General features: G+C 50.8%; 8 protein-coding genes across 8 annotated transcripts; 4 read left to right on the top strand and 4 right to left on the bottom strand.

Moving 5' to 3' along the window:
• Window positions 1-2,907: 2,907 nt before the first annotated feature.
• On the top strand, window positions 2,908-4,074 carry COL26b_014209 (uncharacterized protein; the record flags this gene model as incomplete). Its single annotated transcript, XM_053186786.1, has 3 exons — window positions 2,908-2,976; window positions 3,026-3,079; window positions 3,328-4,074. The coding sequence occupies 3 exons, from the start codon at window positions 2,908-2,910 to the stop codon at window positions 4,072-4,074; spliced, it is 870 nt and encodes a 289-aa protein (XP_053029276.1).
• A 987-nt stretch (window positions 4,075-5,061) lies between these two features.
• On the top strand, window positions 5,062-6,559 carry COL26b_014208 (uncharacterized protein; the record flags this gene model as incomplete). Its single annotated transcript, XM_053186785.1, has 3 exons — window positions 5,062-5,155; window positions 5,388-6,460; window positions 6,530-6,559. 3 exons carry the CDS (start codon window positions 5,062-5,064, stop codon window positions 6,557-6,559), a joined length of 1,197 nt encoding a protein of 398 aa, XP_053029275.1.
• Window positions 6,560-8,447: 1,888 nt separating this feature from the next.
• On the bottom strand, window positions 8,448-8,673 carry PMP3 (plasma membrane proteolipid Pmp3; the record flags this gene model as incomplete). The annotated part of the gene is made up of 2 exons (XM_053186784.1): window positions 8,448-8,497; window positions 8,550-8,673. 2 exons carry the CDS (start codon window positions 8,671-8,673, stop codon window positions 8,448-8,450), a joined length of 174 nt encoding a protein of 57 aa, XP_053029274.1.
• Window positions 8,674-11,133: 2,460 nt separating this feature from the next.
• On the bottom strand, window positions 11,134-11,934 carry COL26b_014206 (uncharacterized protein; the record flags this gene model as incomplete). Its single annotated transcript, XM_053186783.1, has 2 exons — window positions 11,134-11,550; window positions 11,608-11,934. The coding sequence occupies 2 exons, from the start codon at window positions 11,932-11,934 to the stop codon at window positions 11,134-11,136; spliced, it is 744 nt and encodes a 247-aa protein (XP_053029273.1).
• A 1,276-nt stretch (window positions 11,935-13,210) lies between these two features.
• COL26b_014205 (uncharacterized protein) lies at window positions 13,211-13,541 on the top strand (the record flags this gene model as incomplete). Its single annotated transcript, XM_053186782.1, has 2 exons — window positions 13,211-13,404; window positions 13,469-13,541. The coding sequence occupies 2 exons, from the start codon at window positions 13,211-13,213 to the stop codon at window positions 13,539-13,541; spliced, it is 267 nt and encodes an 88-aa protein (XP_053029272.1).
• A 798-nt stretch (window positions 13,542-14,339) lies between these two features.
• Window positions 14,340-15,694, top strand: RO4 (Actin-like protein; the record flags this gene model as incomplete). The annotated part of the gene is made up of 4 exons (XM_053186781.1): window positions 14,340-14,648; window positions 14,732-15,184; window positions 15,260-15,574; window positions 15,632-15,694. The coding sequence occupies 4 exons, from the start codon at window positions 14,340-14,342 to the stop codon at window positions 15,692-15,694; spliced, it is 1,140 nt and encodes a 379-aa protein (XP_053029271.1).
• A 2,247-nt stretch (window positions 15,695-17,941) lies between these two features.
• On the bottom strand, window positions 17,942-18,388 carry COL26b_014203 (uncharacterized protein; the record flags this gene model as incomplete). The annotated part of the gene is made up of 1 exon (XM_053186780.1): window positions 17,942-18,388. The coding sequence occupies one exon, from the start codon at window positions 18,386-18,388 to the stop codon at window positions 17,942-17,944; it is 447 nt and encodes a 148-aa protein (XP_053029270.1).
• Window positions 18,389-25,373: 6,985 nt separating this feature from the next.
• COL26b_014202 (uncharacterized protein) lies at window positions 25,374-26,145 on the bottom strand (the record flags this gene model as incomplete). Its single annotated transcript, XM_053186779.1, has 2 exons — window positions 25,374-25,533; window positions 25,604-26,145. 2 exons carry the CDS (start codon window positions 26,143-26,145, stop codon window positions 25,374-25,376), a joined length of 702 nt encoding a protein of 233 aa, XP_053029269.1.
• Between the last annotated feature and the right edge of the window lie 848 nt (window positions 26,146-26,993).

The raw sequence follows: 26,993 nt of genomic DNA, 5'->3' as shown, positions 1-26,993 counted from the left end.
TTATTATTATTATTATTATTATTATTATTATTATTATTATTATTATTATTATTATTATTATTATTATTATTATTATTATTATTATTACTTCTTATAGAACTTGAACTTTATATAGAGATTAAGATTTCTAAAAATATTATTAAATATAACTAGATATCAAAGTTAGAGAGATTAAATAAGAAAATATAAATAACTAAGCTAAATATATTATTTATAATATAATTAGAAAATTCTACTATAAATATACTTTATAATATTATAATTACTCTTTTATATTTAACTTTATTTAAAATACTTTCCTCTTTAATTTAAATTATTAAGCTATATTTTCTAAGAAGATATTCTATATTAACTACTAAAAATTTAATAACTAGGATTTATAGCTATTTAAGTACTAAAAATAGATTAATAATATTATTAAGAATAATAAGAAGAAAAATAAGTTATTATAAGTTAAGATTATTACTTTTATTATATTAAACCTTTTTAATTAATATATATTAATCTCTATAAACTATTATTATAAGTCTTAGTAGTTCTTTCTAATACTATTTAATATAAGTTCTATTTAAATAACTTTAATTAGAGTAATATTACTTTAAAACTCTATTAAGATATTTTTATAACTTAATATAACTTTATAAACTTTATATTAAAATAATAACTTTATTAAACTTATTCTTATTAAACTTAGTAACATTAATAAACTATTATATTAATAGAAGTAATAGAGTAATTTATTATTAATTAGTAAGTTAAAATAAAAGAAGACATAAGATATATATTAAATAATTTAAGCTTTTTATAAGTATAAATTAAAAGTTAAATATTGTAATGATTATAATAATATTACTAATAACTACTATATTAATTATCCTTTTACTTTATTAAGTTTATTTATTTATCTTTAGATCTATAAATAATATATTATAACTTAAGTAGAAGCTATAACTAATAGAGAAATAACTATTAATAAGTTTTTAGAGAATATTATTATTAATATAACTTTATATTATAATAACTACTTTTATAACAATAAATTTAAACTATAAAGTAAAGTTATACTAAACGTAAATAGTAATAAAAGTAATAAAAATAATACTAAGAAGTTTAATTTTTTATTTTCTTTTGCTTTTATATTATAAATTAAGTTAATATATTATTACTATTACTATTCTATAACTTTATATTACTAACTTATCCTTATTATAACTATTATATTTTTATTTAGTTATTATTATTAATATTATTACTAACAAGACTAGTTAAGCTTTTTTTATAATCTTTTTCTTAGAGAATTAATATTAATAAAAAAAAATTCTTATTACTAGTTTTATTAATAGAAATTTTAGTTTTAAGAGGATATTTTTATATTTGTATATTACTATTTTTAATAACTATATTAGTTATATAAAGTTTAAATTATTATTATCTTACTTTAGTATTATAAAATTATACTTATATTACGCTCTAAATAGTATTAGAAAACTTAAATTATATTAAAAAGCATATTAATTAAAATTAATAGCGTTGTTGTTAATAATAAAAAGTGGCGTAGAGGGGTAATAAATTGCATACTAATAGGGGTTTCAAGTAAGGCAAACGCAAATGAGTGCGATCTTTGAATAGAGCAATAATGCAAGCAGATGTGCCTGAGACTGCGTCTAACGTTTGATAACGTCAGCTGACGGTGTTGCTCCCTCCATCAGCTATGAAAGGCCCAAATTGGCACCACGGATGTCATCAGGGCGGGTTTGGTTTGCAGTGAAATCTCTCTACTCGGCCGCGTCGGTTACAGTTAGTTCGGAGGCTATGGTCGTGGCTGGTGCTGAGGTGGTGTCGCAAGCTTGAGGAGGTAGGAAGGCTCGGATTTCGCATCGCTCTTGTAGACTCGAGAACTACTGAAAACATCAAAATCTGGTCGGCACCTACTCGATTTGTTGCGGCAGTCGCCATCGCTCTGACCCGAATCAGGAAGGAATCGTCAATGGACGAGAGTGATCGCTGCTTTCCCTAATGACAACTGCGACAGTTCATTTACGATGGAAGGATGCATGTTCAAGGTGTTTGTAGGTTGGTGACTTTCGTTGGCACAAGAACACCAGAGAGTCGAGAGCCTCATTGTTACCCATTCCAATTGCTCAATCCAATTTATGCCAGTTCACAACCCTCAAAATACCACACCGGACGCCGAGGTGCAACCAACACAGAGGCCGCTTAAATTTCCTTGCGTCTGCGCGGCGACATTTACTGTTTACTCAATAGACTTGAAGTTTACTTCGATCGAGGACGATAGCAAACACCGTGAGCCAACGGCGACGGTGACAACGATAGCAATCACACAGGAAAAGCAGTCGCTCTAACACAACGGAAAATAGGGGGTTTCCCAATATGGGGCCCGTTGCAGCAGAAACGATGCTGGGAGCCATGGAATTCCTGGTAGCTACGAGCAAGACCTCGGGCTGTGACCCCTTCGCCCAGCTTGATGATACTTCGCGGCTTGCAAAGATTAAGGAGTCGGGCAAGGACAATCAGCCAAACGGCACCCAGCATGACCGGTAGAAAGTTGGAGGCAGTAAGACCTGGGTCCAGATATTTGTGACGGGCGTGAGAGAGGCAGGTCCAAGGAGGGCTGATCACCACAAGAGGGAACCGACTACGACATGTGTCTGCCACACTGAAAGCCAACGCTCTTGCTGTTGACTCTTCAGCCAGTCCAGCAGCTTGACAGACTTCCTCGACCAAGACCACACATCTTCAGTCCATCCGACTTCCATCACATTACATGTCCATCAACAAGAACTACCTCTTCTTTTGTTTCTTGGATCCAGCAGAGATTGACTTCTTCACATCATACCGGCAAACATTTCCAACACTATTCGAAATACAGATAACTTGACGATCAACATGCAGACACTCGCCAGCGACCTGGAGTACGTCCTCCTCAATAAACTCGTGCCCTTCGAAGTAGACGAGGTATGGAGCATCGACGAGCATACTTGATGACATGACTGACACATAGTAGGACGAGCTTCATGCACTCGTCGATGATATGGTCGCCCACGTAAATGAACTATTGGTAAGCAATCGGCTTCTACGTTCTTTCTCCGACCCCTTTGGTTATACTGTCGTCATCGTCGTTCGTCTACCTGGTCATTGCCCTTCGCAAAAGACAGGACTGGCCGAAGTTTCTCATCATTAGAGGGCTTCCACATGTTTCTCTGCACTGCAAGTCCATGCTCACCACCCCCTTCCCCTCGCTGTCATCACTCTCGTCTCTGTCGTCTCGCCCGACCCAGCTCTGTGTATACTGACTCCCGAATGCAGTCTTGTTGCAAGACAGGGTCTCAAGGCAAGGCGAAAGCCTACGTGGATCAATTCTGTGATGAAATAGCCAGTGATTGGGACATGTGTCTGGTGTCTGAAGAACCCACTGCGAGATTGTGGCAAGCTGTGATCGAATCGATCATCACTTGGCTTTCTGAAGACGTTGATCTCAATACGTATGACGATACCAACCGGAAATATCTCGGGAACAGCATCATCGTACTCGTGGGTATGGTGTATGCCGACGCTTCTTACTACCGTGCTGGACTTTCCACTTTCGAGACGGGGATAGCGCATGCCGACGATTCTACCTCCCGTGCTGGCCCTTCCACTTCCGAGGCGCCCGTACAAGATACCGCATCAAACACCTCAGACGATGCAGACGCATTATCTTCGACTCATTCTAACTCTTCTGGGGCTTATTCTGACAGCACCGAGGACAAAAAGGGCAAGTCGCGCCGTACCGCTGACTACAAGGGCAAGCCGCGTTGGCTTGAGAACGCCCATTATGACCAGAACGGCTCTGACAACGACAAAGAAAATGAGGGTCAGACTACTCCTCAGAAGCGCAAGGCTGACGAGGTCTTCAACACGAACGACGACAAGATCGTCGGTTCTCCACGCAAGAAACCTTGGGAGCAGGACAGCATCGCTGAAACTAGATTCCTCGGCACTGCGGACGAGCCTGGACCTGATAAGGAGGCTGGCGAAGAAATGGGCATGGACAAGGCAAAAAACTTTCCGTAGACTCAAACCGGTGACATACTTACTGAGAGAGGTCGTACAGTCACGCCCGCGGCAAACCAGCATGTCTGAGTGGGATCAGAACATGGACTTCAAGTACGAGAAGCCAGAGATGGACGACGAGGAACAGGATGATTTGAAGACAGGTAAGACGCAGCTCACAATGTAGAGAAAGACACAGGCACTGACAAGACCACGCAGACAGACGCGGAGCAAGAGCTCTATCAAGCACGGATGCTCAAATGACGAGGGACCCCTTTCGATTGCGAGTTCTGCGAGGTCAATCTCCCATGGAAAAGCCTGGCCGTGCAATGGAACCCGATGAAGCAGACTAGGATGGAGACGTCGAATCCTTCAACTCGAAATCAGATGCGCACTCCGACATGACGGACGATATTTTGAAAAGTATGTGACCCGATGCTGCCGAAAAGAGCACAACGAACAAGAACGGACAGAGTCGGGGGGAACAAGGGTCTTTACATGGTCGTCGCTACGGAATTTCTGAGGGTAATTCCCACGAACTCAGACGGCGGCATTACGAATAGTGTGTGTTTTTTTGGTGCCCGGAGTTTCTTTTGTTGCGGTCAGTCGGTTGGCGGGAGAAAAACATGATGTGATAGCATTGAGATTAGAATGGATTCGGGTCAACAACCTAATTATTCCCATATCGCGAGCTTTACTTGTGAAGATCTACAACGAGATTATGCAGTGGATCCGGCAACTCAACGGAATAAGGCATTGCAGCACTGGCAATTGGCACAGCCCGAGATGCTGGCTACATACTCAACGTGCAGAGCGAAAGGGAGGCGAGACGGGACTCAGTGTGGACGCGGACCATGTCGGAAGGACAGTCAGCAATTATCGGGGCAGCCCCTCATTGCATTAGCGGGACGAAGCCGACCAGGGTGGGCCGCGCCCTTCGCAAAATCGCTACCCCTCGAACGATTCTCGAAGTTCACCACGACAGCACCACAAGCTCAAACCGACACAATGCCTCGAGATCCGCTGATCGGCCTGGTTGGCAAGCCGTCGGCAGGCAAGAGCACAACGCTCAACAGTCTCACAGACGCCTCATCAAAAGTTGGTCCGTAGCCCTTACCAAAAGCCCGCTCGACCGAGAAAAACCGACCACCCCACCATGCGACCTGGCCGCTGATGGAATTTTGTGAACAGGAAACTTCCCGTACGAGCCCTGCTTCTCCTCTGTCTCTTTCAGCAAAACCTCTGCCGTTTTCATGCCGGTCGTTCATCACTCACCCGAACCTCCAGATTCACGACGATCGATCCCCAACGAGCCATCGGATACCTCCAAATAGACTGTGCCTGCGCCCGCCACAATGTTTCGGACCGCTGCAAGCCCAACTACGGCGCCTGTGTCGACGGCCGTCGCTCCGTGCCGATTGAGCTCCTCGATGTCGCGGGCCTCGTCCCCGGCGCCCACCAGGGCAAAGGCCTCGGCAACAAATTCCTCGACGACCTGCGCCACGCCGATGCGCTGATACACGTCGTCGACGCCTCAGGCACCGTGGATGCCGAGGGCAAGGAGACGCGCGGGTACGACCCGTCGGTGGACATTGCCTGGCTGCGCGGTGAGATCGTGGCCTGGATCAAGGGCAACCTGATGGAGAAGTGGGGGAGCATCAGACGGCGTCACATGGCGATCAAGGCGACGGCGATCGAGACGCTGCAGGGCCAGTTCTCGGGATACGGCAGCACGGCCAATGTGGTCGCGCGCGCGCTGGACCGGCTGGGGATCAAGGAGCCGCTCGAGGACTGGGACGAGTCGACGATCGACCGGGTGGTCAACGCCTTCACGGACGAGAAGTTCCCGACCGTCATCGCGCTCAACAAGATCGACCACCCGGACGCGGACAAGAACATCGCGAAGATTGCAAAGATGCAAGACCCCAACACAATCGTGCTGTGCTCGGCCATCTCGGAGATCTTCCTGCGCAAGATGGCGAAGCAGGGGTACATCAAGTACACGGAGGGCAGCGAGTTCATGGACACGCGCGAGGACCTGATCGAGCAGGGCGACCCGAACGGCGGCGGGCTCAAGGAACTGGACGAGAAGAACCGCAACCGGATAGAGAACCTCAAGGACATGGTGCTGTACCGGTTCGGGTCGACGGGAGTGGTGCAGGTGCTCAGCAAGGCGGCGGAGATCCTGGGGCTGGTGCCGGTGTTTCCCGTGCGTAACACGACGACGTTCCAGTCTGGCGCGAACGAGAGCAGGGTGGTGTTCAGGGACTGCGTGCTGGTCAAGAAGGGCACAACGGTGGGGGAGGCGGCGAGGAAGGTTATGGGGGATGCGCCGATTGCGTATATCGAGGGTGCTGGGGGCTTGAGGGTCGCTGAGGACGACCCTGTTGCGGTTGGGAAGAACGATGTAAGTGCTCCCCCATCAGCATGGGCTTCATGTTTCCATGGTCATGAGTTTGTCGCTAACGCCTCACAGATTCTGTCGTTCAAGGTCGGAAGGGGTTGAGTGCAATGCGCCTAAGCAATTCCACGCGCGGATGTCTGCCTCCGTTTACCTGCCAGCCAGCCGATAGTGATCAGAATCTCGCACCGCTCCCCGCTCCCCCTCCAGCTCCCTGATATCCGAAGATGTGGAACCATGGAGCACACCCCGTGACACTCACGTATACATGGTAGACATCACACACGTTCCGTGAGGAGAAAACCATCCCCGGAGCAAACGGGAGGGCGTTCATCGCAACGATTCAAATGAAGAAAATGTGACATGGAGTTGGCAGGCGGGTACGCCGGAACCCTTAGCCCAGCGAGGCGGGATGCAGGGGATCACCAGGCCCCCCCTTGGCGCGGGCAGGGGTATATGGGAAGGCCGAAATCGAAAGGGTCTGTGAGCGCTTTGGGGGCCAGCAGCGTGCCACTCGAAACAATTGTTTAAAAATAAAGGGCAGAAATACTATGCAGTATCTCGACCAGAAATGAAAAATGAAATAAGGCCGGGTAGGATATCAAAGCTCAGCTCCATACTCGCCGAGTCATTGCGGCTAAGGCGGTGGATCGTCGTTGTGTCTTCATTCTTGTTCCTCTCCTCGCATTCGCGCAAAGAACCTGGGAAGATGATGATCTATCTGGCTGGCGCTCATCGCACTCGGTCCGTTTTCCCAGCGCCCTCGAACAGGCCGCAGCTCGGCTCAACGGTCTGCGTGCAATTAAACACAGCCCTCGCGGACAGGGATCGCAGTTGATCTGATTCTGGCGGCCGACGGCAGTCAGTCAGTCAGTCAGTCCAGCGGCAGGGCGACGACGGACGACAGGCTTCAGGGCACATTCAATCTGCCTTAGCGCCTCGAGGCCCGGCAAGGCCAGCCTCAAAAGTGCAACGCTTTCGGCTTCGCGCCGAGTGTGTGCACAACTGCACCGCAAAAGGCAGTGTGGGACCGACGCTGCGCCGAGTATTTTGCGTGACGCGTCCCTCGGCTTCCGTTGGTTGATCCGTCGCGGTGAAGAGCAAACCGCTCCAGGGTCATTTGGAGGTTCTGGCGTCTCCATTATTGTGGCTGGGCTCCGTCGTTCAGGATACGCGGGAAACAAGGTTAACTTTTTGCGACCATGGTTGCCTTGGCATGGTTGGCTATGCAATAACTGCTTGAGCGTTTTTGTTGCAAGTGAAATAAGCTCTTGGACGGTGTTTCCGAAGCCTGTATGCTTAGGCGAGTTGGCGGGATCTAGAACGTTTCCGGGCGAGAGTTCAGCGTTTCAATGCAAATGAGGCATGACATCACTGTAGGGAGCTCCGGCAGTGTCACTGTCACTGCTGGCGGGGGGAGAATCACAACCGCTGTCATGCGGCACAGCCGGATTATGAAGCAACCAGATGCGGCTGCGTCTGACAACACATCACACATGCATAATGAGAAAATGAGTCTTTGCGAAAGAAGAAATCTTTGATTGAAGAGATTGATGTCGGGTATCGAATTAAGCATCAAGTGTACACAGTCCAAAGTCTCCCTGATCCAGTTCTTGCAGGCGTACCACAAGAAAATAAGAGCCGATGAAAACCAGTCCGTGATGAAAATAACCGCCTCCAACAAAGTAAAAGAGGCCGTTGCTGTGTCGTGGTCGTAAAATAACAAAAAGCGGTAGGGGGTCTTAGGCCACCCTGCACTGGCAAGCAGAATCCCTGCCGTCGGGTGCAGGAGGATCCCCCAAGGTTGCCGGATGAGACGGAAGCTGAGGTCGCTGGAATGCCCGGCCACCGCCTACACCACCACCCTCCTGTCAAACGATTGGGTCTCGCATGTCGAAGGGCTGAGATCATGCCGCTGTCGCTTGCTTGAAGTCGTCATAGCGCTCATTGATGTAGGTGGTTCGAGGTCGGGACGACCTCAGCGACGGGACGCTTAATACTTCAGGATAATGTACAGAGCGTGGATGATACCGGGCAAGTAACCTATGTATGTTAGTGAATGCTGCAAGTGATGGCGATAAGATTCGGAGCTTACCAAGGATGGTCAACAGGATGTTGATGAAGAAGTCAGCACCGCAGCCGCGCTCGAGGAAGACACCAACGGGCGGGAGGATGATGGCAAGAAGGATCTTGCAGATATCGGAAGCGGTGAAAGGCATGGTGATTGATGTGTTGTGGTGATGAAGTGTTTGTTTGTGTGAGTCTGATAGTTCGCGACGGGATCTCGAAGATCTAATGTAAGGTCGAGTGTAGGTTCGTTGGTTGAGAATGTCTAGAGGGGAAAGGAAGGGCGGGATGGGGACGAGATGCTTAAATAGAGGAGTGGTACTGGGCAATCCTCCAAGACTCAACGAGGAAAAAAAAAGAATGGCCCCAGCAAGTAAGGTAGGTAGGCGCAATGGACAAGGTCACGGTCACCAGTCGAGCTCACAGTGATGTGATGTGGACTTGCAGGGGCCGCCCCCTTCCCGCCATCAGTACATCTCTTCCTTACCTCACTGCGGACCTTACGTCTGACAAGGGACAAGCCAGTCGCAGGTGCTAGGCCATTGAGGTCCGGAAGCACCCAAGCACCAAGCATCACCCAAGCGCAAGCTCCCACTAAGCCGCAGCAGCTGTACTGTTCGTGCCGGGGAATAGGCTTGGGGTGAAATGAGAAGGGACATGCGTCATCGACTGATTCCCGGTTTGCTGCGGCAGGAATAAGGTGCGCCTGCGTAAGGCACACCGGGCCCCTACCTCGCTGACAGACACTCCGCACCTCCCCTCGGATAGCTTCTCGCTAGTTTTCTTGGGCATGGGATGGCTTTGCCGTGCGATGCGGACAAGCCACACCTTCACCCACTTTTTGGGCAATGACCCTGCTCTTCACGCCCTGTCTGGCCCTTGACGTTCTCCGGAAACTACAATCCGTGCGGAGCAGAACCGAAGCCTGAAGACAGTACAGCTGCATCTTTACGACGTATCAGCAAAGTCAGATATGGCACGGCTGTTCCTGCAAGACGGCGAACCACCGACTGCCTGCTGCCAGGTTTCTGCAATTACATCAAGATGCTTAAAGCTGATACCGGTTCGCGGCGCAGACTTCTCCCACATGATGCCCCCTTACAGAAATCCGACACTTGAATATTTTGCCATGGCATCGTCGTCGTTTCCGATCTATCCTTACCAGATCGAGCCTTCAATTGCGCGTCCCCCGCCCCAGCCAGTTCCCGCGACATCGCCGTCATTGGGAAGCAGCACCGTACCCAGGCACGGCCATTCCGGGGCTGGTCTTCAGGTAATGGGTGCACAGGTGCGCGCTGGGCTGCAACTGGCTTGCTTGTTTTCTCGCGTAAAGGTAGCCAGTGTACATCGGAATCTAATGGACGAGAAGCTGCGCGAACTCTTTTTCGGGGCGGGTAGGTGGATGCTACGTCATCAGCCGAGCCTGCTAGCGCCGCCGGTGGGGTCCGCCTTCTTAATTTTGCTTCTTTGGCTCATCGGTCCACACGCTCTCGACCAGTAGGAGGCGCTAGAGACAGTCACGACAGCAGGGAAGGGGCACTAGCAACATGCAGGCGATGAGCCACAGCGCCACACCAGGAAAGCTGATCAGTGTCGCAAGAGTGACGGCACAGCCACATAGCCACAGATGAGCATCGAGGATCTGCCTGTCAGTTTGCTCGAGCTGGCGCAAGGTTCATGCCAATTGTTTCTCCAGCGGACATCGGTCCGTCCGCGCATGCTGCGGAGAAGACATGCAAATGATTTGGCAGTGAAGAGTCACCAAGTCACTTTGGTCAATGTCCGCTCTCCCAAATCCCCACCGCCTTGTTGGTGTCTTTTCCTCTTGCGCGGCGCGCCGTTCACCTTGTTCTTGTCTCCTCGTCCCATCAAAAACTTGCCAGAGCTGTCTCACCAATGAAACCCCAAGCTGCCCCGTGACTTATGACGCAAGGGGCCCGGTCATGCCCGGCGGCAAAGGGGAGGAGCCAAGTCGGCTCGGCAGCTGGCAGGGCTGGGACGGAGACGCGGCCTGTACCCGCTTTTGTGACGGGGGACGCAGACGGCGAAAAAAAACGTCGCTAGAAGTCGGACTCCAACGCCTATTTCGTCGACTCTGTAGGGCTGGACTCTTCCATGAGGCAAGCTTGCAATGCTACATGTGGCTGGGGTGAAGTGTGCCACGGCGGATATGATGTAGGTATTTCACTGCACGGCATTGACTGCGACATCGCCGAGGCTCATGGCGGCAAATATTTGCAACATCACGTCTCTTTCCTAGCGGTCTATCGCATTGGTTATGTCGGAACTTTGTTTGGTTTATTTTTTTGAGGCCACTCTTGGCTGTTGCCAATTGGCACTAGGTATTATACATCGATTACTTTGCGGAAGGCCAAGTTGCTGCTAAACAAGAGCTAGCGTTGGTGAAGCCGCTGTTGCCACGCACGCTTGAACTACCGCCTCTTCAGGTTCAGGTTTAGGTCTAGGCCTAGCCATGATACACCTCACCCGGAGGCATTCTTGTGTGAGACGTGACGAATAGTGGGATTGTCGACGAGTCAGACAGTCGGCGGAACTGTTGTCGCTGACTTGCAGCACGCTGCCAATTCAGATTGTTGACCGCCTCAGCATGCTCACTCGTCGTCGCTCGCAGAACCTGCCATCCTCTTGCCAAACGCCAATGTGCCGCCAATGGTCTTGCCCAGGACGTAGCCGCCGTAGAGGCCACACAGAATCGTAACGGGCCACTTCTGCCAGTCACGGTCCCAGTCCAGGGGGATTGGCACCGCGCCGAGCCATGCGCCCAGCAGACCTCCGATCAGACCGCCGTATGCCTCGTCCAGCGGCGCAGCCGCGCTGGCGATGGACGCCCATGTGCTGGCCTCGACACCGTGGACGTAGAAGAGAGGGAAGAGTGAGAGGAGGGAGACGTTGGCGGAGCAGAGGAGGGTGTGCGGAACGTGTGTGAGGAAGGGAGCGCCGAAGAGAACGAGCACGATGTGCAGGGCGGGCGTGATCAGAGCGGCGAGGAGGACGGAGAGGAAGATAGCCTAGCATAGCTGTTAGCGATGACTCCCCGACCGATTGGTGACGGGATGACCACTCACGATGAAGGGGTTCGGCCCCGTGCTCTCAACCTTCTTCTTCTCACCAGGCCGGGGCTTGCGAATACCCTTTGACGCTTGCGAACCAGCGGCGGGCAGGCAGACGAACGCGTAGACAATCTGTATCACGGCGACGACCGGCAGGGAATTTGTGAGAGTCCGCACGGGGTCGGCCACCAGCGAGCTGAACTGTGCAACGAAGAGGCCAGATAGGAGCACCGGCTGGACGTGTCGGACGAGCTGCGCGGCAGGGCTCGGGAGGGCGTGGACCGGGTGCAGTCCGTCTTTCGACTTGCCCGCGTCGGAGGCGGCCTTCATTGGCGACGACATTGTCACGTGGTCTACCAATGGCATGCTCGAGTGGTCGGTCGGTCGGACGATCGCGAAGTCGGGAGACTCGGGGGCGTGGTAGGGTATCGGTCGGTCGATAGGTGAGCTTCAGTGAGACGGGAACCCGGAAGGCCACGGCTCAGGAAAAACCGCGGAACGGCGTCAACGTCCGACCGCGTTTGGCGGGTCCGCCCGAGTCACATGGCGATAAGACCGTTATCTGAAGGAAGCGCTGCGTGCTGGCTGCCAACTCCAGATTCTTGGGCCACTCAGCGTGCGCAGGGTCGCGACGGGCCTGCAAGCTTCCCAAGTGACAGCTCGCAGTACGTACCGTTTCTGCAGCAAAGTGACACCGCATCTTCCACCTCATTCTTTCTTGGGAAAAAGAGCAACGATGTCATCTCATCCCCTATTTTCGTTCGGGATCTGAACTCCAACACCTTTGCAAGTTCGGACCAAGGCAGCTGTCACTGTCTTCCCCGGATTCTCCCTCGTCGTCGCTCCCAGCCGGCTGGGTCTGTGGTTCGATTGTTCGCTTCAATGGTCAGCAGCGGCGATCATCTCATTCGCCAGGAATCCAGGCCCCTCGGCCAGCCAATCAGCGCGCCTCCTCGGTGGCCGCCGTCACACCACATCACCCCATAATCGTTGGCAGTCGTCGGGAAACTGCAGAGAACCACACCATCGCCAATCGACAGTTTTAATACGCGATTTTCCAGCGCAGGCTTTTTGCAAACCGCCCAAATGACCCAAATGGTTTGCCTCCCCACCCGCGCGGCTGCGCCTATTGGGTGAGACATTGTGTCTTGTCAACTTTCATTGCAGAATCCCATGGCCATGGATACCGTTTGGGGGCCGTTGGAGATGGGATGGCATGATTTTGCCTGGGCCTCGATTGAGAAGCCTCACTCGCTCCGCCCAGGCACGGCAATCTTACGGGCAAAGCTGCCCGCCCATCTGCCCACAATAGGCGTTTGCCGTAGGAAATCCCGGAATAGCCTTGTCCAAGATTTACAGATATCGTAGCTTTGCGGGCAGGAGTCACAATCTTTTTCCTGGTATAAGATCCGAAGCAGCTTCTCGTCTGTTGTGCATCCCTCTCCCTCATCATCATCATCATCATCACACATCAACAACATCAAACAGAGTCTCGACTCAAACAAACAAACAACTCTCCACTACATCTTTTGTACGAGTGTATCACCACCAACTTCACTCCTCTTAATCACTCAAAAGTCTCTACTCGACTACCAAACCAACCAACTCATCACCCAAAATGTCTCCAGCATTCGCCGCCCGCACTGCCGCCCGCATGGCTGTCCAGCGCAGACAATTCTCTCTCCTCACCAATATGCGCAACGTTGCTCGCCAATTTGAGCCTCATCCCTTCCAGAGGATGCCCCAGACTGGCGTCCAGGCCAAGCCCTACTACGGTGCCATGCTCAAGAGACGTGCCGTCACGGCCACAATGTAAGCATTACATTCACAATTCGTGCCTTTTGGTTCAAATCTCGACTAACAGTACACTCTGCAGGTTCTTCCCTCTCTTCACCTTCGTCCTTGGCTGGCCTTACCTCACTAAGGTGGCGCTCGACGGCCACATCTGAGCGAATGCATTCATTCTTCTTGACGAACTGAGTGGAAACATCGATACGGGAGTTTGAAGCTAGAATTTTGGGAATTTGGAACATATCACAGAGATACCTGTACATATCTTATCTCGAGCATCTACGGCGTTCGGGGGCTTCTTGGATTCAGCATCGGTAGAAGTCTGTTCGGACCAGCACTATTTACTTTGTTCAAAACATACGAACTACTTTGCGCGCGTGAGACTCGATTTTATTCAACGACAACTAAATAGAGAGATAAATCTCCACAATCGTTTGCATTCCAAATGTAACCCTTCCGTGTCACCATCTCTGCACTTACACACCTGCTCCAACCGAGACCCTAGAGGCCAGTGCACGCCAGCTCCCAATCGCGCTACTCCACATCTGTCCTAGCAATTCGCGCCCCTGCAGCTCCCCGGACTGAGACCGCGTCGTGCTTGAAGCTGTCCTCCAATTTTGACCACTTTGACAACATCCCATCTCCAGCGACCAACGACGAACGAGCCGACGGCCCAGCGACGACACCGCAAACTCCTGCAATTCTCCCTCGCACACCGGGATCAAAGCGTGCGGGCGTCAATCGTAGCCTCATTTCCCCAACGCCAACGAATCGCCGAGTCCCCACTTGCCAGCAGTCACCGCCAAACACAAACAAAGGGGTGGGTGTGGTTCAACGTGTGCGCGAAATCGGAACGAAACTCGCCGACCCGACGATACATACGACCGGCGGGAACGATTGAGAAGCGGAAGGATTTGAGAGAGAGAACATTTTGATCCTCGGATGCATCGCGCAAGATGACGGACTCGCTGCACAACGCGCCCATCGTCCTGGACAATGGCTCCGGCACCATCCGCGCCGGCTTCGCGGGCGACGACCTGCCAAAGTGCTACTTCCCCTCGTTCGTCGGCCGTCCCAAGCACCTACGTGTCCTGGCCGGTGCGCTCGAGGGCGAGGTCTTTATCGGGCAGAAGGCGGCGACGGAGCTCCGGGGTCTGTTGAAGATCAGGTACCCGCTCGAGCACGGCATCGTCACGGACTGGGATGACATGGAGAAGATCTGGGAGTACGTGTACGGAGAGGGGCTCAAGACCCTCAGCGAAGAGGTGTGTGTTCTGGTAGACCGCGGGGAGATGATGGCGTTTTTCCCCGCCCCAATTTCATCTCGCGATGCTAATGCTTGTCCCAGCACCCCGTTCTCCTAACCGAACCCCCCCTCAACCCCCGCAGCAACCGCGACACGGCCGCCCAGATCCTCTTCGAGACGTTCAACGTGCCGGCGCTGTACACATCGATCCAGGCGGTGCTGTCATTATACGCCAGCGGCCGGACGACGGGTATCGTCCTTGACTCCGGCGACGGCGTGTCGCACGCCGTCCCCGTGTACGAGGGCTTCGCGATGCCGAGTAGCATCCGGCGGATAGACGTCGCGGGCCGCGATGTGACGGAGTACATGCAGACGCTGCTGCGCAAGAGCGGCTACGTCTTCCACACCAGCGCCGAGAAGGAGGTCGTGAGGCTCATCAAGGAGTCCGTCACCTACGTCGCGCACGATCCCAGGAAGGAGGAGAAGGAGTGGGCCAACAGGACGGACTCGGCCAAGAGCATGGAGTATGTTTTGCCGGACGGTCACAAGCTCAAGGTAAGCAACAAAGCACTACTTTCCGTCGGGAAAAGGATTTAGAGAGGGGACGAAAAGTGCTAACCGTGATGCTAGATTGGCGCGGAACGCTTCAGGGCACCAGAAATCCTTTTCGACCCCGAGATCATCGGCCTCGAGTACCCGGGCGTGCACCAGATCGTCGTCGACGCGATAAACAGGACGGACCTCGACCTGCGCAAGTCGCTGTACAGCAACATTGTGCTCTCGGGAGGCAGCACGCTAACCAAGGGCTTCGGCGACCGTTTGCTCACGGAGCTGCAGCGGTTGGCCGTCAAGGACATGAGGATAAAGATCTTTGCGCCGCCGGAGCGCAAGTACTCTACATGGATCGGAGGAAGTATCTTGGCTGGTCTCAGCACTTTCAGAAAGGTGAGTCTTCTCTCCCCCGCTTGGGTCGACGAAGTGACATACTGACAACCGTGACAGATGTGGGTGAGCATCGACGACTGGCACGAGAACCCGGATATCATCCACACCAAATTTACGTGAGACGGCTTCTGCGTTTTGAGTTTTATACGAAGCGGCTTTCTAGATGCGTTTACTCTGCACATTCTTCTGCCCACGCTTTTTTCCAATAGAATCTGGGCGTGTCTCCATTAGATGAGCAAGACATACACCGTAGACGCGTGGCGAAAGAAGGGAATGCCTTTTCTTCCCGGTTGTCAATCAACGTATGTGTCATGGGAAGACGACGGGAAGAGAACCGGAGGGAGGACTGGCTAGATTTTGTTTTCCAAAGATTACCCCCTTCTAAAAAAAAAAAGCTTTCCCTGGCGTTGCGAGAGGCCAGGGGTTCAGGCAAGGTAGGCAGCATGTTGAGGTAATGAGTCAGCTAGAAAGTTGAGAATGATACCCGAGTCTTGTTGTCCCTTTTGTGTATATGATAAAAGCTGCGAACTGCTAGCATGTATCACCCGTAAACGACTTACGGACGACTGAAGGCTCTTGTAGATGACGGGCTGCGTATGTTCAACTACGCAACGCCCGCAGTTGCGCTCTGGCCTTGAGTGCCACGACTGTCACCTGCCAATGACGGGGCTGACTTGTGACATAGATATCACAGCCGAAATAAGAAACATGCCTTGGGAGGATTGAAAAGCAACGATGCCGAGATAAGACGAGAAGAAAAGATGGTTCGTGGGAGCTCTGACCTCTTTGATAAGGATAAGGTCTCATCTATACTAGAAGGCTGTTGCTTTTGGAATAAGCAATGTGAATACTCACATGCGCAGGCCATGTGCGGGCGAGACATTTGTTTCATGTCGTGCGTTGGGAGTATCGGGTATGGCTTACGGGCGTGTGCTATTTAAGGGTGTTTGGGGTGAGGATTCAGAATCTCTTGGGCAACGAATGTCAGAGCTCTCGGGTTGATCAATGATTAAGAAAGGATTGTTTGTGGCTTGATTGAGGTGACATGTGATGCGATGCTATGAGGCAGGAGGTTTCTATGATTGGCATGAGGGTTTGACATCATTGTCTGTTTCTGCCTCTGAAGTATTCTCTCATAGTTGTGGTGCCTGAGTGTAGTGTGTTTTGAGTGGTTTGCGAAGTCGTCCCTCCGTTCACTGTTTCTCAGGCAGCTTTCTTAAGGAGTACGACGACGTACGTCAAGATATCATTGTCTGGTGATTCTAGGTTGATGAAGAGCAAGTCGTGACATTGATATACCTCCAAATGATGTGGCTCATGACTGTTCCCAAAGATGCTGCCCATTTCTACAAAGTCTAATAATTGTTTCCTGCTGTCTTCCGGGCGGTATTTCGATGTTGGTGACAACAGGTGTAATAATATGTAGTATATATTTGGGCAATTTGGTTCATCTGCTTGAACTCGACAAACCATTCATTGTATGGGATGGCGAGCGTAGAGCCCAATTCTCAAGTCCTTTTCAAGTCCTATACTTTGAACCATTGTGGTTCAGACACGGGGAGCACGGAGACTGGCACATTTCCGTCGATATCATTGGAAGAGCCGCCCATATCATTTGCTGCGCCACTGTCCGTCAATGTTGTCCAGCGCCGGTTTATTCCTGTCATAGTCGTTCCGAGAGCTTTCGATTCAGTGTTGGTGTTGCCGTTGTGACTATAAAAGATGATTCGCAACCTTTGGGTTTTTGAGTCACAAACAGACTAGCAATCATGGGCGATTGACTTTCCTCTGGTTCTTCTTCGTAAGGTGCCGGTGGCCTCTTTTTATTGACCATGCACAGGGGTCGATGCCGTGCACTCGTGTTGAGTGAGTTTGTGCGAGGAAGAGGTACCAGTTCGACAAGGCAACGTCCACGAGGAATCGGCAGTTATGCGTTTGATATTCAAAGCTCGAGTCACAGGCATTGTTCAGGATCAAGGTGGAGTATTTGAAGGTTTATAAACTTTCAATTCAAGGGCTCCATCATCAGATGGGCCATGCTATCCAAATGAAATTGGGGGGTATTGTGTCGACTACTCGACTTCGCTCAAAAATCGTAAAACGCCCATTCTTTTTTCCCGCTATGCTCCCATATCTCTGGCATCTTCCAGCCAGAGAATGATTTCCTGCAAACGGTTTCTTCGTGTTTGCTCCAAGGCAACAACCTCCCGGTTCTCTTTGTGAGAATCTCCTTTGCTTTTCCCCCTATGACCACATAAGTATCCGACAAATGACTTTTTTTGGTTTCCAAACGCCTTGCTGAGTTCCGTTGCTTTTTTATGACATGATTTTGTTGATGTAGTGGAGACAGTAGACCACGAGAACCGCTCAGTTCTTCTTGGAAGCGAGACGGCGAAGGAAGCTGCCGCCGCGCTCCTTGATGGACTTGAGCGACGAGCCGGACGAGGCGGAGGACTCCTCGCTCAGGACGGAGGAGGCGTCGGAGCCCTTGCGGCGGGAGACGTTGCCGGCGCCGCCGATGCCGACGTGGCCGACGACGGCGCGGTCGCGGACCTGCTGGCGGTCAAAGTCCTCATCGAAGCTGATGACGGGCCTCTCGGTGGCGCTGTGGGCGTTGCCCGCGCCGCCGATGCCAGAGTAGAAGCGGCGGGCGCTGTTGTTGGCGGAGACGGGCTTGAGGGGCGTGGTGACGCCGGTGGCCGGGGTGGTCACGGGGGCCTTGAAGATGTTGCCGGCGCCGCCGCGGCCCGAGTAGATGTAGGTGTTTGGTACCACGGTGGGGTGAGGCTCTGTGACGAAGATTTGGGAAGGCATCTTGGAGGATGTGTGCGTGGTGTTGTATTGTGGTGTAGGTTTGGTGTAGGTTGTGATCCGTGTAAGTGGGTTGGTTCACGGGTTGTGTCGTCTGAACTCTCGGATGAGGGAACGGAGCTTGGATGAAGCAGAAGCTTGGATGTCTTGGAATGAGTCAATGATGGGAAGCGAAGTCGACCGTGAGAGACAGAGGAGGGTCCATGGTCTATATAGGTTTTGTTTGTCTTTCAAGGCGTGAGCGTGAGGAAGGAGGGAGGGGTGGTGGGCGGCCAAGTACCATCGTACACATACACGCCAGGGAGAAACGGCGGCCAGGCTCTGCGGCGTCCGCCTGACGTGCAAAAAGTTTCCCATGGGCTGAGTGACGGCGTTGCACTGGGGGGGAGAGAAGAAGTCACCTGGCGGTACGTAGCTACGTACAGCTCGCGCGCCCCATTGCAAAAAAGAATTTTTAGCGCTGGAGGGAAAAGTTTTGGCGGCTCTATTGCGGTGCCGTAGGTACCTACTTCTCAGAGGGGACAGACGGGGGGGCCAGAGTGGGAGCGGAAGAGGGACTGAGGGGGTAGATCTTGGTTGCAAAATTAGGACGGTCCCGAGGCCCCGAAACGTCGGGAGCGGAGCTAGTTGCTGTAGGCTAGAGGCCAGAGCTAGGGCTGGCAGAGCTTGGTTTGGGACAGCTCCTGGGTAGCTTGGTTCGCTGTCGTTGGTTGCTCTTGTTCCCCGTGACTTGGACCAGGGTACCAGGAGAGTGGTTTCTGCGCAGTGGAGTGTGAGAATGGCCAAGGAGGAGTACCGTCGTAAGAGCTCGAAATGTCTTGATGCAGCTGGGTGGATGACTGCGCGTCGTCCTCATTCCTACGGCATTCAGAGGACCAGTTTGTGAGGCTTGACTTGCATCAATGGGATGATGAAGACATGTTGGGACGTAACAGTAGGGGTGAGACAGGGTTTCTGATCGGAGGCATGCTGCATATGCCGTCCGCCTACCTCTCCCCTTGCTTAACTTACCTCGGGCACGCTCCTGGTGTTAGAGAGCCATCAGTCATCGGCCTTTAAGGAGTTGCGTGTAAGACGCCCGGACATTGGATATTGAGAGTCTGCTGTTATCTGCAAAATAAGCAAACCCAGATAGGATATCTTTCTGGATTTGTTTATTCTGATAAGAAGCACAAAGAAGCAAACAGCAAACATGTCCAATTCGTCGTCAGCCAAGTACGCATCATGTCGAAACGGACATGCCCGCGCAAATTGCCAATTGCACCGGCGCAAGGCGAGCTCCTCTGAGATGAGGTGGCACCCTTCTGTCCTCGTCTAAACCAGATCTCAGCTAAGCAGTTTTTTCTCGAGTCTTTCGGTCTCCCCACTTTCCACAGTGGCCCCGCGTGATGCAAACCTGCTACCGGATGGCGTTCTAGAGTCACGCGGGGCCACTTTCTGAGGAAACGAAGAAAAAAAACACCTCGAAAACCACAAGACGCCATTGCGTTCTGAGGCAATCTGTTAGCAAAGCGTTACCCCATCGATTGCCGCTTTCGGCTGTAGCGTAGCACTTTGGGCCACTCAGAGGCTTGGACCACAACTAGGGAAAGATGGGGCTAATGCAAGGAACTGGAAAGTCTCCTCTGGACTCTGGACCTCTGGCTGGAAGTTTTTTTTTTTTGGTGCCAATTTTTTCTGCTCTCTCAGTTTCTGTTGTCCGCAGAGCTGGATCTGCTGCCAGCATGTTTTGTTCCCGTGTCCGTCGAGACCGGCGAGGTACCGCTACACATAACCCCCTGTCTAGGGCCCCACGACATGGTCAACGACGTCAAAGATCCAATTTGGGGCCCCCTGGCGCGACCAGTCAGCAGTTTCCTGGGGGTAATGGAAATTCTGTTTGCCGCGACGACGACGGTCACCAGACCTTTCTGAACCCATGTCGCAAATGCCACGATTCTTGTTGCAAGTTGAGGAGTCTGGGGAAACCGACGCCCTCGTCTGTCGTCTGTTCGTCGTCTGGGTTTTTCATGGGCCCCGCCTTCGTTGGCGGGAAACGTGCTCGCTCGAGGAGTTGCTGTTCGTTGGGGTCGTGGCTGGGTGTGTTTGGTGATGTGACGCCAACGTGTGGTCTCATTTCGCGATATCGTTGACGAATGCTGACGAGTGGTTTTGCCATGCAGATTGAGAGTGCCTCAACCGTGGGTTTGTCGTCGACAACGTGCTGAGGCGTTTGGCTGACAAGATGATCATCAACCTGATTGTCCATGAAGTCTGAGCGGCAGACGGGCTGTAGTTGAGATCCCAGAGTCTTCGAACACGTTGACAAACAAACGCAGATTGTGGTTACAGCCGGCGACTTCGCCAAGCACCCCTTTGCAAGTCGAGGAGCTCTCGCAGTTTGTCTAGTCGCCCTCGACGCCCGCAACATCTTACAGATCACAACGGTCCGTCCCGCGAAAGCTGCCATCTCAAACTCCCCATCCCGCCCATCCTGCCCATCCTCCCGTCGACGACGACAAACGTCTCTGGGTCTCTCGCTTCTCCAGATTCGAGCGAGTTCCACCGTCGGCGCAAATACCCAGGTCTCAGATCTCGCTAGCAACACAGAACAAAGCCGTCCCCGCCTGGGCCTCCGTCCCCCGACGCGCCGGCACGCCTCCCTCTCGCCCACCTCACCATTACGTACAAATTGCAGCTCTCTCTGCCTTCCCCGGATCTTCACCTCTTTCTCTCCCCCTTTCGCTACCCCGCGTCCTGCCGACTGAGGAAGCAAAAACCTTAAAACAGGTCGACGGTGCGGTGTGACATCTGATCAACAACACTGCCCGCTTGCGAGAGGGCCTGGAAAGGGAGGGTAGGGATGCTCCATTCATTAGGTAATGGCGTTCTGCTTCAGGGCTGAGCGCCCGCAACAACGTGGTTGAGACTAGCGGTCGAGGAACGGCTGTCTTGGTCTGTTTGATGGTGGCTGGGACATGTTTTACCCAAAGGAGACGCGCGTTTGATGTTGTGAGACTGCGTCTCTTTGTGATGTTGGTGATCTTCCTGTGAGTGAGAAGCCACCCCTGACTGTGGTGAGGACGAGCATCCCCGAACGATACTTGATGTGCTCGTGATCTGCCCCAGCCAAATGACAGTATCCATTCAGTGGCTTTGTAGATTCTCATGTGTATGCCAGTGTAGTCCTCCTTAGAAGCCGGTCGCGTGGCAATCCTGAGCCGGACTACTTATTGCTCTCAATGCCCTACGTCTGCAACGGGTTGAGCATAGCCAGGCCCTCTAAGGTACCTGGGCCAGGGGCTACGGTCCATGGATCACGTACCCTGCGTACGCAATGGCGAAGCTTTTCTCATCATCTTCGGGACTGTCTCGCAATGGCTAACAGACGAGCCGTAACATGCGGGACTAGGGTGTCCAGAGCCGTTTTGCCGAGGCTCGTCATCACGATATTCCCCACAGATCTCGCGTAGTCATCACGGGTTATGGATTAGTAACAAGCCTTCAAATCCAGTGCATAGTATGAATGGCACAAGGGACTTTAGCTAATACTGAGCAAGCTAAGGCTGCATTAAATGGTGGCTTTGAACGAAGAGTCTCATGCTCGGAATAGAATTCTTTCCCGGTCCATTGCCGAAAGCCCGGATTGGAAACTTCTAAGGCCTTTGCTCTTTTGAGTGGGTTTGTGGAAATGTCTGTATTCTCTGGCCGGAGTTAGTGCCACGAGGACGTTTGCATTCATTCGCCGTTTCGCGCGGCTGTCCTCGGTTTATGGTATCGGAATACTCCCCGGAAAGCGGTAGGATATTCTCACCGACCTGCTCTCAATGCTATGGGTAGAACCTTCATCTGCATAGATTTCGATAATGGTTCCAGTGATAATCCGTATGCAAACCGCCCAAGATGATCGATTGATCTGGTTCCTCGGTGAGTCAGTTCAAACTTCAAAGGGTTGGTTACCCTTATGCTGAAATGCTTTGCGGAGTGTCAAACAATCTTTCCCTGTATCAAGCAATGTATTGGGTAACAGCGATACTCAAACTCTTGATTGATTTCACCCACAGCGACAAGAGCTGGTCACCTGACGGGGTTTCCTACAATGTTCACAACGATCATCTCGAGATCCTGATGGCGACAAGACTGAAAACTCATTTCTAGGCCGACATAGTTTTGAATGACGCAAAGACGCCAATGTCGGCTCTCATTCCGAGTACGTCTGAGAACACAGCACTCAGCAGGGTAAACCGATGGGAGTAGATGGCAACCCCTTGCGTGGAGAAGGGTTTGCGGCCAGACGGTGAGCTCCCGTCGTGTATCACGTACGAATGATGATGAGAAATCGCAAGACAGAGCTCGGTGGTGTTGGCCACACTCACAAGAGAGGTTCATTCGTACATGCTTTGATCATTAAACTTTTAACGAGTCCAAGACGGGGAAGCCTGACACATAATGTGAAGACGTCTCATGCTAGTGACTGTCGATTGACAATTATGGATGGCTGTTTTGGACCTTAAAACCTGGCTTGAACAAACCTTAGACGATATGAAGCACATATAAAAACTATGTAACTGTTGAGAAGCTGGATAGCCTCTTTTCCAACAGAATCTCGTGAGCACGAAGAGGAAGTAGATGCACTCCGGTCGACCCCATCTGACCAACAGAGGCAAAGCTGAGGAAGCAGTTAGCACAACGCCCCCAGCTTCATGTGGCTGTGAATCGTTTCGCCTTGGTTCATCTCTGTCTGTGTATCATCAGAAAAAGATTCTAAAGCCGAGGAAGTACAACGGTACTGGTGTTTGGTCCTCCGACATGACTTTTAGACACGAAGGTAGGTACCACTAATGTGCATGAATGAGATAGCTCGCAACTGCTTTCAGGGCTTACTATGACTTGGACTATATCGAAGGACAACCTCAATGGCGTTTCGTCTCTATTTATGGGGCGGAAGCCATGGACTCAGCATTGATAAATCATGGCTTCAATTCAGAAAATACAGTCTTTTACTATCTTTGACGAAGAGGCCTCATTGTCAAAGTTGTCACCGAGTGTTATTGTCCATATCATGATCTATCCTTCAAACCCGATGCCAAATGGAAATGCTCTTGCTGTTTCAAGACACTCTTGTCTCATCGCGTTGGTATTTACTTCTTATTCGTACCTAATGAAGCCAGGACCGCTGTGCAAGATCCTTTCGTGACAGTTTCCCAAACATTCCCTTTCACGTCCATGCAAAAGACTGACAGACATGTCTATCACTTCTTTTAGGCAGGTAAGCTCAGATCCAGCCAATTTGGTGTAGGAAATGACCGTTTCGCATTTGCTGCAATATTTGTAGTGCGTCATTCCCAACACCAAAGACACCACCGCAGACGGTTTCAGATGATATTTTCTCATGAAAAGATCTATAATTTATGATTACCAAAGCCAGCTCTCTAGGAATGAAAACCAAACCTTTCGGTTTGCAATGGTAAACATAGTTGGAAGGCGTCTTCAAAGGCAAGGCATCAATGGGGGACACACTCGGGATTGGGCATTCAAGTAGCTCTACCGTATGATTCCATGGGAATATTTCGCAATTGTTGACGGAAAAGTCTCAAGGAAAGCATCGGGTCATTGCAAGTTTGAAGCTAGGGTAACATGATTGAGTTCTTAACCTGTCGCCAAGGGCATGGAGAACCGGATGGTTGCCAAAGCCACGCCAGCGAAACAAAGACAAGATTGTCTAGTCGACCGGGCATTGTCAAATTGCGTGTGTGCTTTATACTGTAAACAACTGGTATTCAGAGATAAGGCAATGACCACGGCTTACATTGTATAATGACAAGACGTTGTGGCAACCATTAATGCAACTGGAGCAGGAACGCGATACAAGACGAACCCTTTATCAGTCGTCTCTTCGTAGAATCTCAACTCTTGTGCTTACCACCGAGAAATGGGCAGGAGGCATGCGATAACCAACAAAAACATTGGAATGGCTCGGTTACAGAAGCTGCCGAGCTATTGCTTTACCGCCAAAATCAAGACTGTGGTGTCTTTGCTGCTGCACTAAAGCAACTATTACTTTTTAATATCCAGAATAAGTAAGAGAAATTGACAAACACTACCGTGAGCCTGGTGCATCAATCTTTCCTCCTGTCACAAGCCACACCGTCGTAAAGTCCCAAAGCGCTAAAAGCCGAGAACTGCTGTCACTCCTTCAAGTTCTGGGACAATTTGTGGCGCGTGTGACGGAGTAATCACTGCATGACTGTCTTTTATACCTCATTCTAATGTTGGGAACGTCCGAACCGTGAGTCTGACTTTGCTGGGCTCTACCACTTATCTCAATGGGTTTTCAGTGTGTTATTACATGTGGTAAAGATTGCTTGAAAACTTACCTAGTAACATATAAAGTATTTAAGGCACAGCAAAGCTTACACCAAAACGAGCCCAATGTGGTGGAAATCATACTCTTCATTTGCCCCCGACCGGTGAGACGATGGCTGCATCGCATGCTTTTCATCGCGAGGTGACATTACATGAAGTAGGTACAGACATGGAGAAACTCATACGACTAGTCGAGTATTCAGTCGGAATACTGTTCGGATGATCGACCAAGAAGACGAAGTCTTTGATACTCTGCCGCATCCTTGATAGTTAATGCTTGGGACATGACGCGAATACCTTGAGTAAAGATATGTTGAAGACAAGCGTAGACATCCATCTCTGGTAAATCAAGTATTGTGTTTCAACGATATTCTTGGCTAACCTGATACCTAGCGCTTTTATATGCTTATGTCGGCTTGATGAAAGCAATATATTGGGCCAAAGTATTGCCAGCGATTTGCGATTATACTGCAGCAACTCAAGTGAGTCCCGTTGACCTGCAGAAGCACACATCTTTGAAAGACGCTCGATAGCGTACTACCCGATAGTCGATTCTCTAATGTTGTCAAGCCTCTTCCCAGTTTCCATCCTCCATCTTCCTCACCAACGTTTGACCCATCCACACGCCGCCTGAGTCCAGGACTCAGAACTTCTTGTACTCCCCATCAACAAAAGTGACATCTGATGGCAAAGCCGCAACATCCCCCTCAGCAAGCTCCAAATAGAACTTGCCATGAGAATCAGCCCCAAGATCCCCGCCCGCTCCACTTCCATCCTCCTTCCTCTCATCAGCATAGAAGAACCTGTTACCCTCATTAGCACCCCGTTCACAAGGATATCCTCAAGGCTAAAGCCCGCAACCAAGAAACTTACTTCCATCCCTTCCCCTTGAAAAACCCATCAGCAGCCCCAACCCAATACCACGCCGCGCTCTTCCCAATCCCCAGCGTCAACAGAAACGGAACAGGCAACGGCCCGGTATTCAAATGGTTTCTCGTCATGATAAACCTGCCCCTCCCCTCCCCTGCCTCCGTCCACCCCTTCACGGCCTCCTGCGCCGCCACATACGCACCCAGCGCGTTCACCCTCAGATCGCCCTCGACTGTCCCCACGTCGAGGCTGAGCAGGTTCTCCGCGTCGGGCGGCTGCGAGACCGTCGCCGCGTTGTACACAACCACCCGCGGCGCCGCGCCGCCGAAGTGGGACCGCACAGCGGCGAACGCGGCGGAAACCTGTGCCGGCACGCTCAGGTCCGCGCGGACGCGCAGGAAGGAGGTTGACGGGTCGACGGCCGGCGGAGAGGGCGCGGAGCGGCTGACTAGGGCGACGGTGTAGCCCGCGTTGGAGAAGTGCTTTGCGATGCTGGCGCCGACGCGGGAGCCTGCGCCGAGGATGAGGAGGACCGGGGGAGACATGTTGTGTGCGTGTGCGTGTGTGTGAGAGAGCTTGATATAATTGTGTGTAGATGATGTTGGATAGAGCTTCTGCTTTGAAGACGGATTGGTTCGAGCAACGCTTCGAAGGACTGACTTATATATCCATCATTCAGATTGATGAACATGCGTTCACGTACCCAGGGACTTTGTAAATCGCCCACCGATGAGTCCCAGGCATGTCTTGACGATCAAAGCCGCCTAACCCCCCTTACGACGCCGTCCACCCTCATGAATCTCACTTGCATATACTCCCGCATCACTATGCAGACCACCGACCTAACAAATGACACAAGCCACAAGATGAGCCTGTTGCCGACTCCCCCATTCCAGCAACGTTACCAAATAGAGCCTCACCGAGTTCAGCGAGGGGAGTAGCGTCAAGCAGGCACCGTTGTGCTGCTTTGGTTTTGTTACCCAGTTTTTTTTTTTAGTGTTCTAAAAAGAGATTTTTTTTTATTACTAATAAGCTTTAAGGTATTGATAGATATCCTGCTATTTAGCCTTATCTCTTAAGGTTATAGAGAACCTTAAGAGAAAGGATTAGTATAGCTATAATTAGCTAAGTAAGGATTATAATACTATAGCTTTATTCTTATTATATATATTACTCTTAGTATAGCTAAGATACTAATAGCCTCTAGTCTTAACTAGTATAATATTACTAATATATATAATAATATTACTAGTAACGTGGTTTACCAGTCAGCGGCGAATATCAGTCAGCGGCGAGCTTTTTCCCAAACGCGGTCGGCACCCAACCACTTAAACCTTTGACGCGTAACAACTCCACGACCACAATGCCGGTTTACACACAAGAAGAGAAAATC

This window comes from Colletotrichum chrysophilum (assembly GCF_026319265.1).
Source record: "Colletotrichum chrysophilum strain AFK26 chromosome Unknown scaffold_308, whole genome shotgun sequence".
Lineage (NCBI taxonomy): Eukaryota > Fungi > Ascomycota > Sordariomycetes > Glomerellales > Glomerellaceae > Colletotrichum > Colletotrichum chrysophilum.
This window is presented reverse-complemented; position numbering and strand designations above follow the sequence as displayed.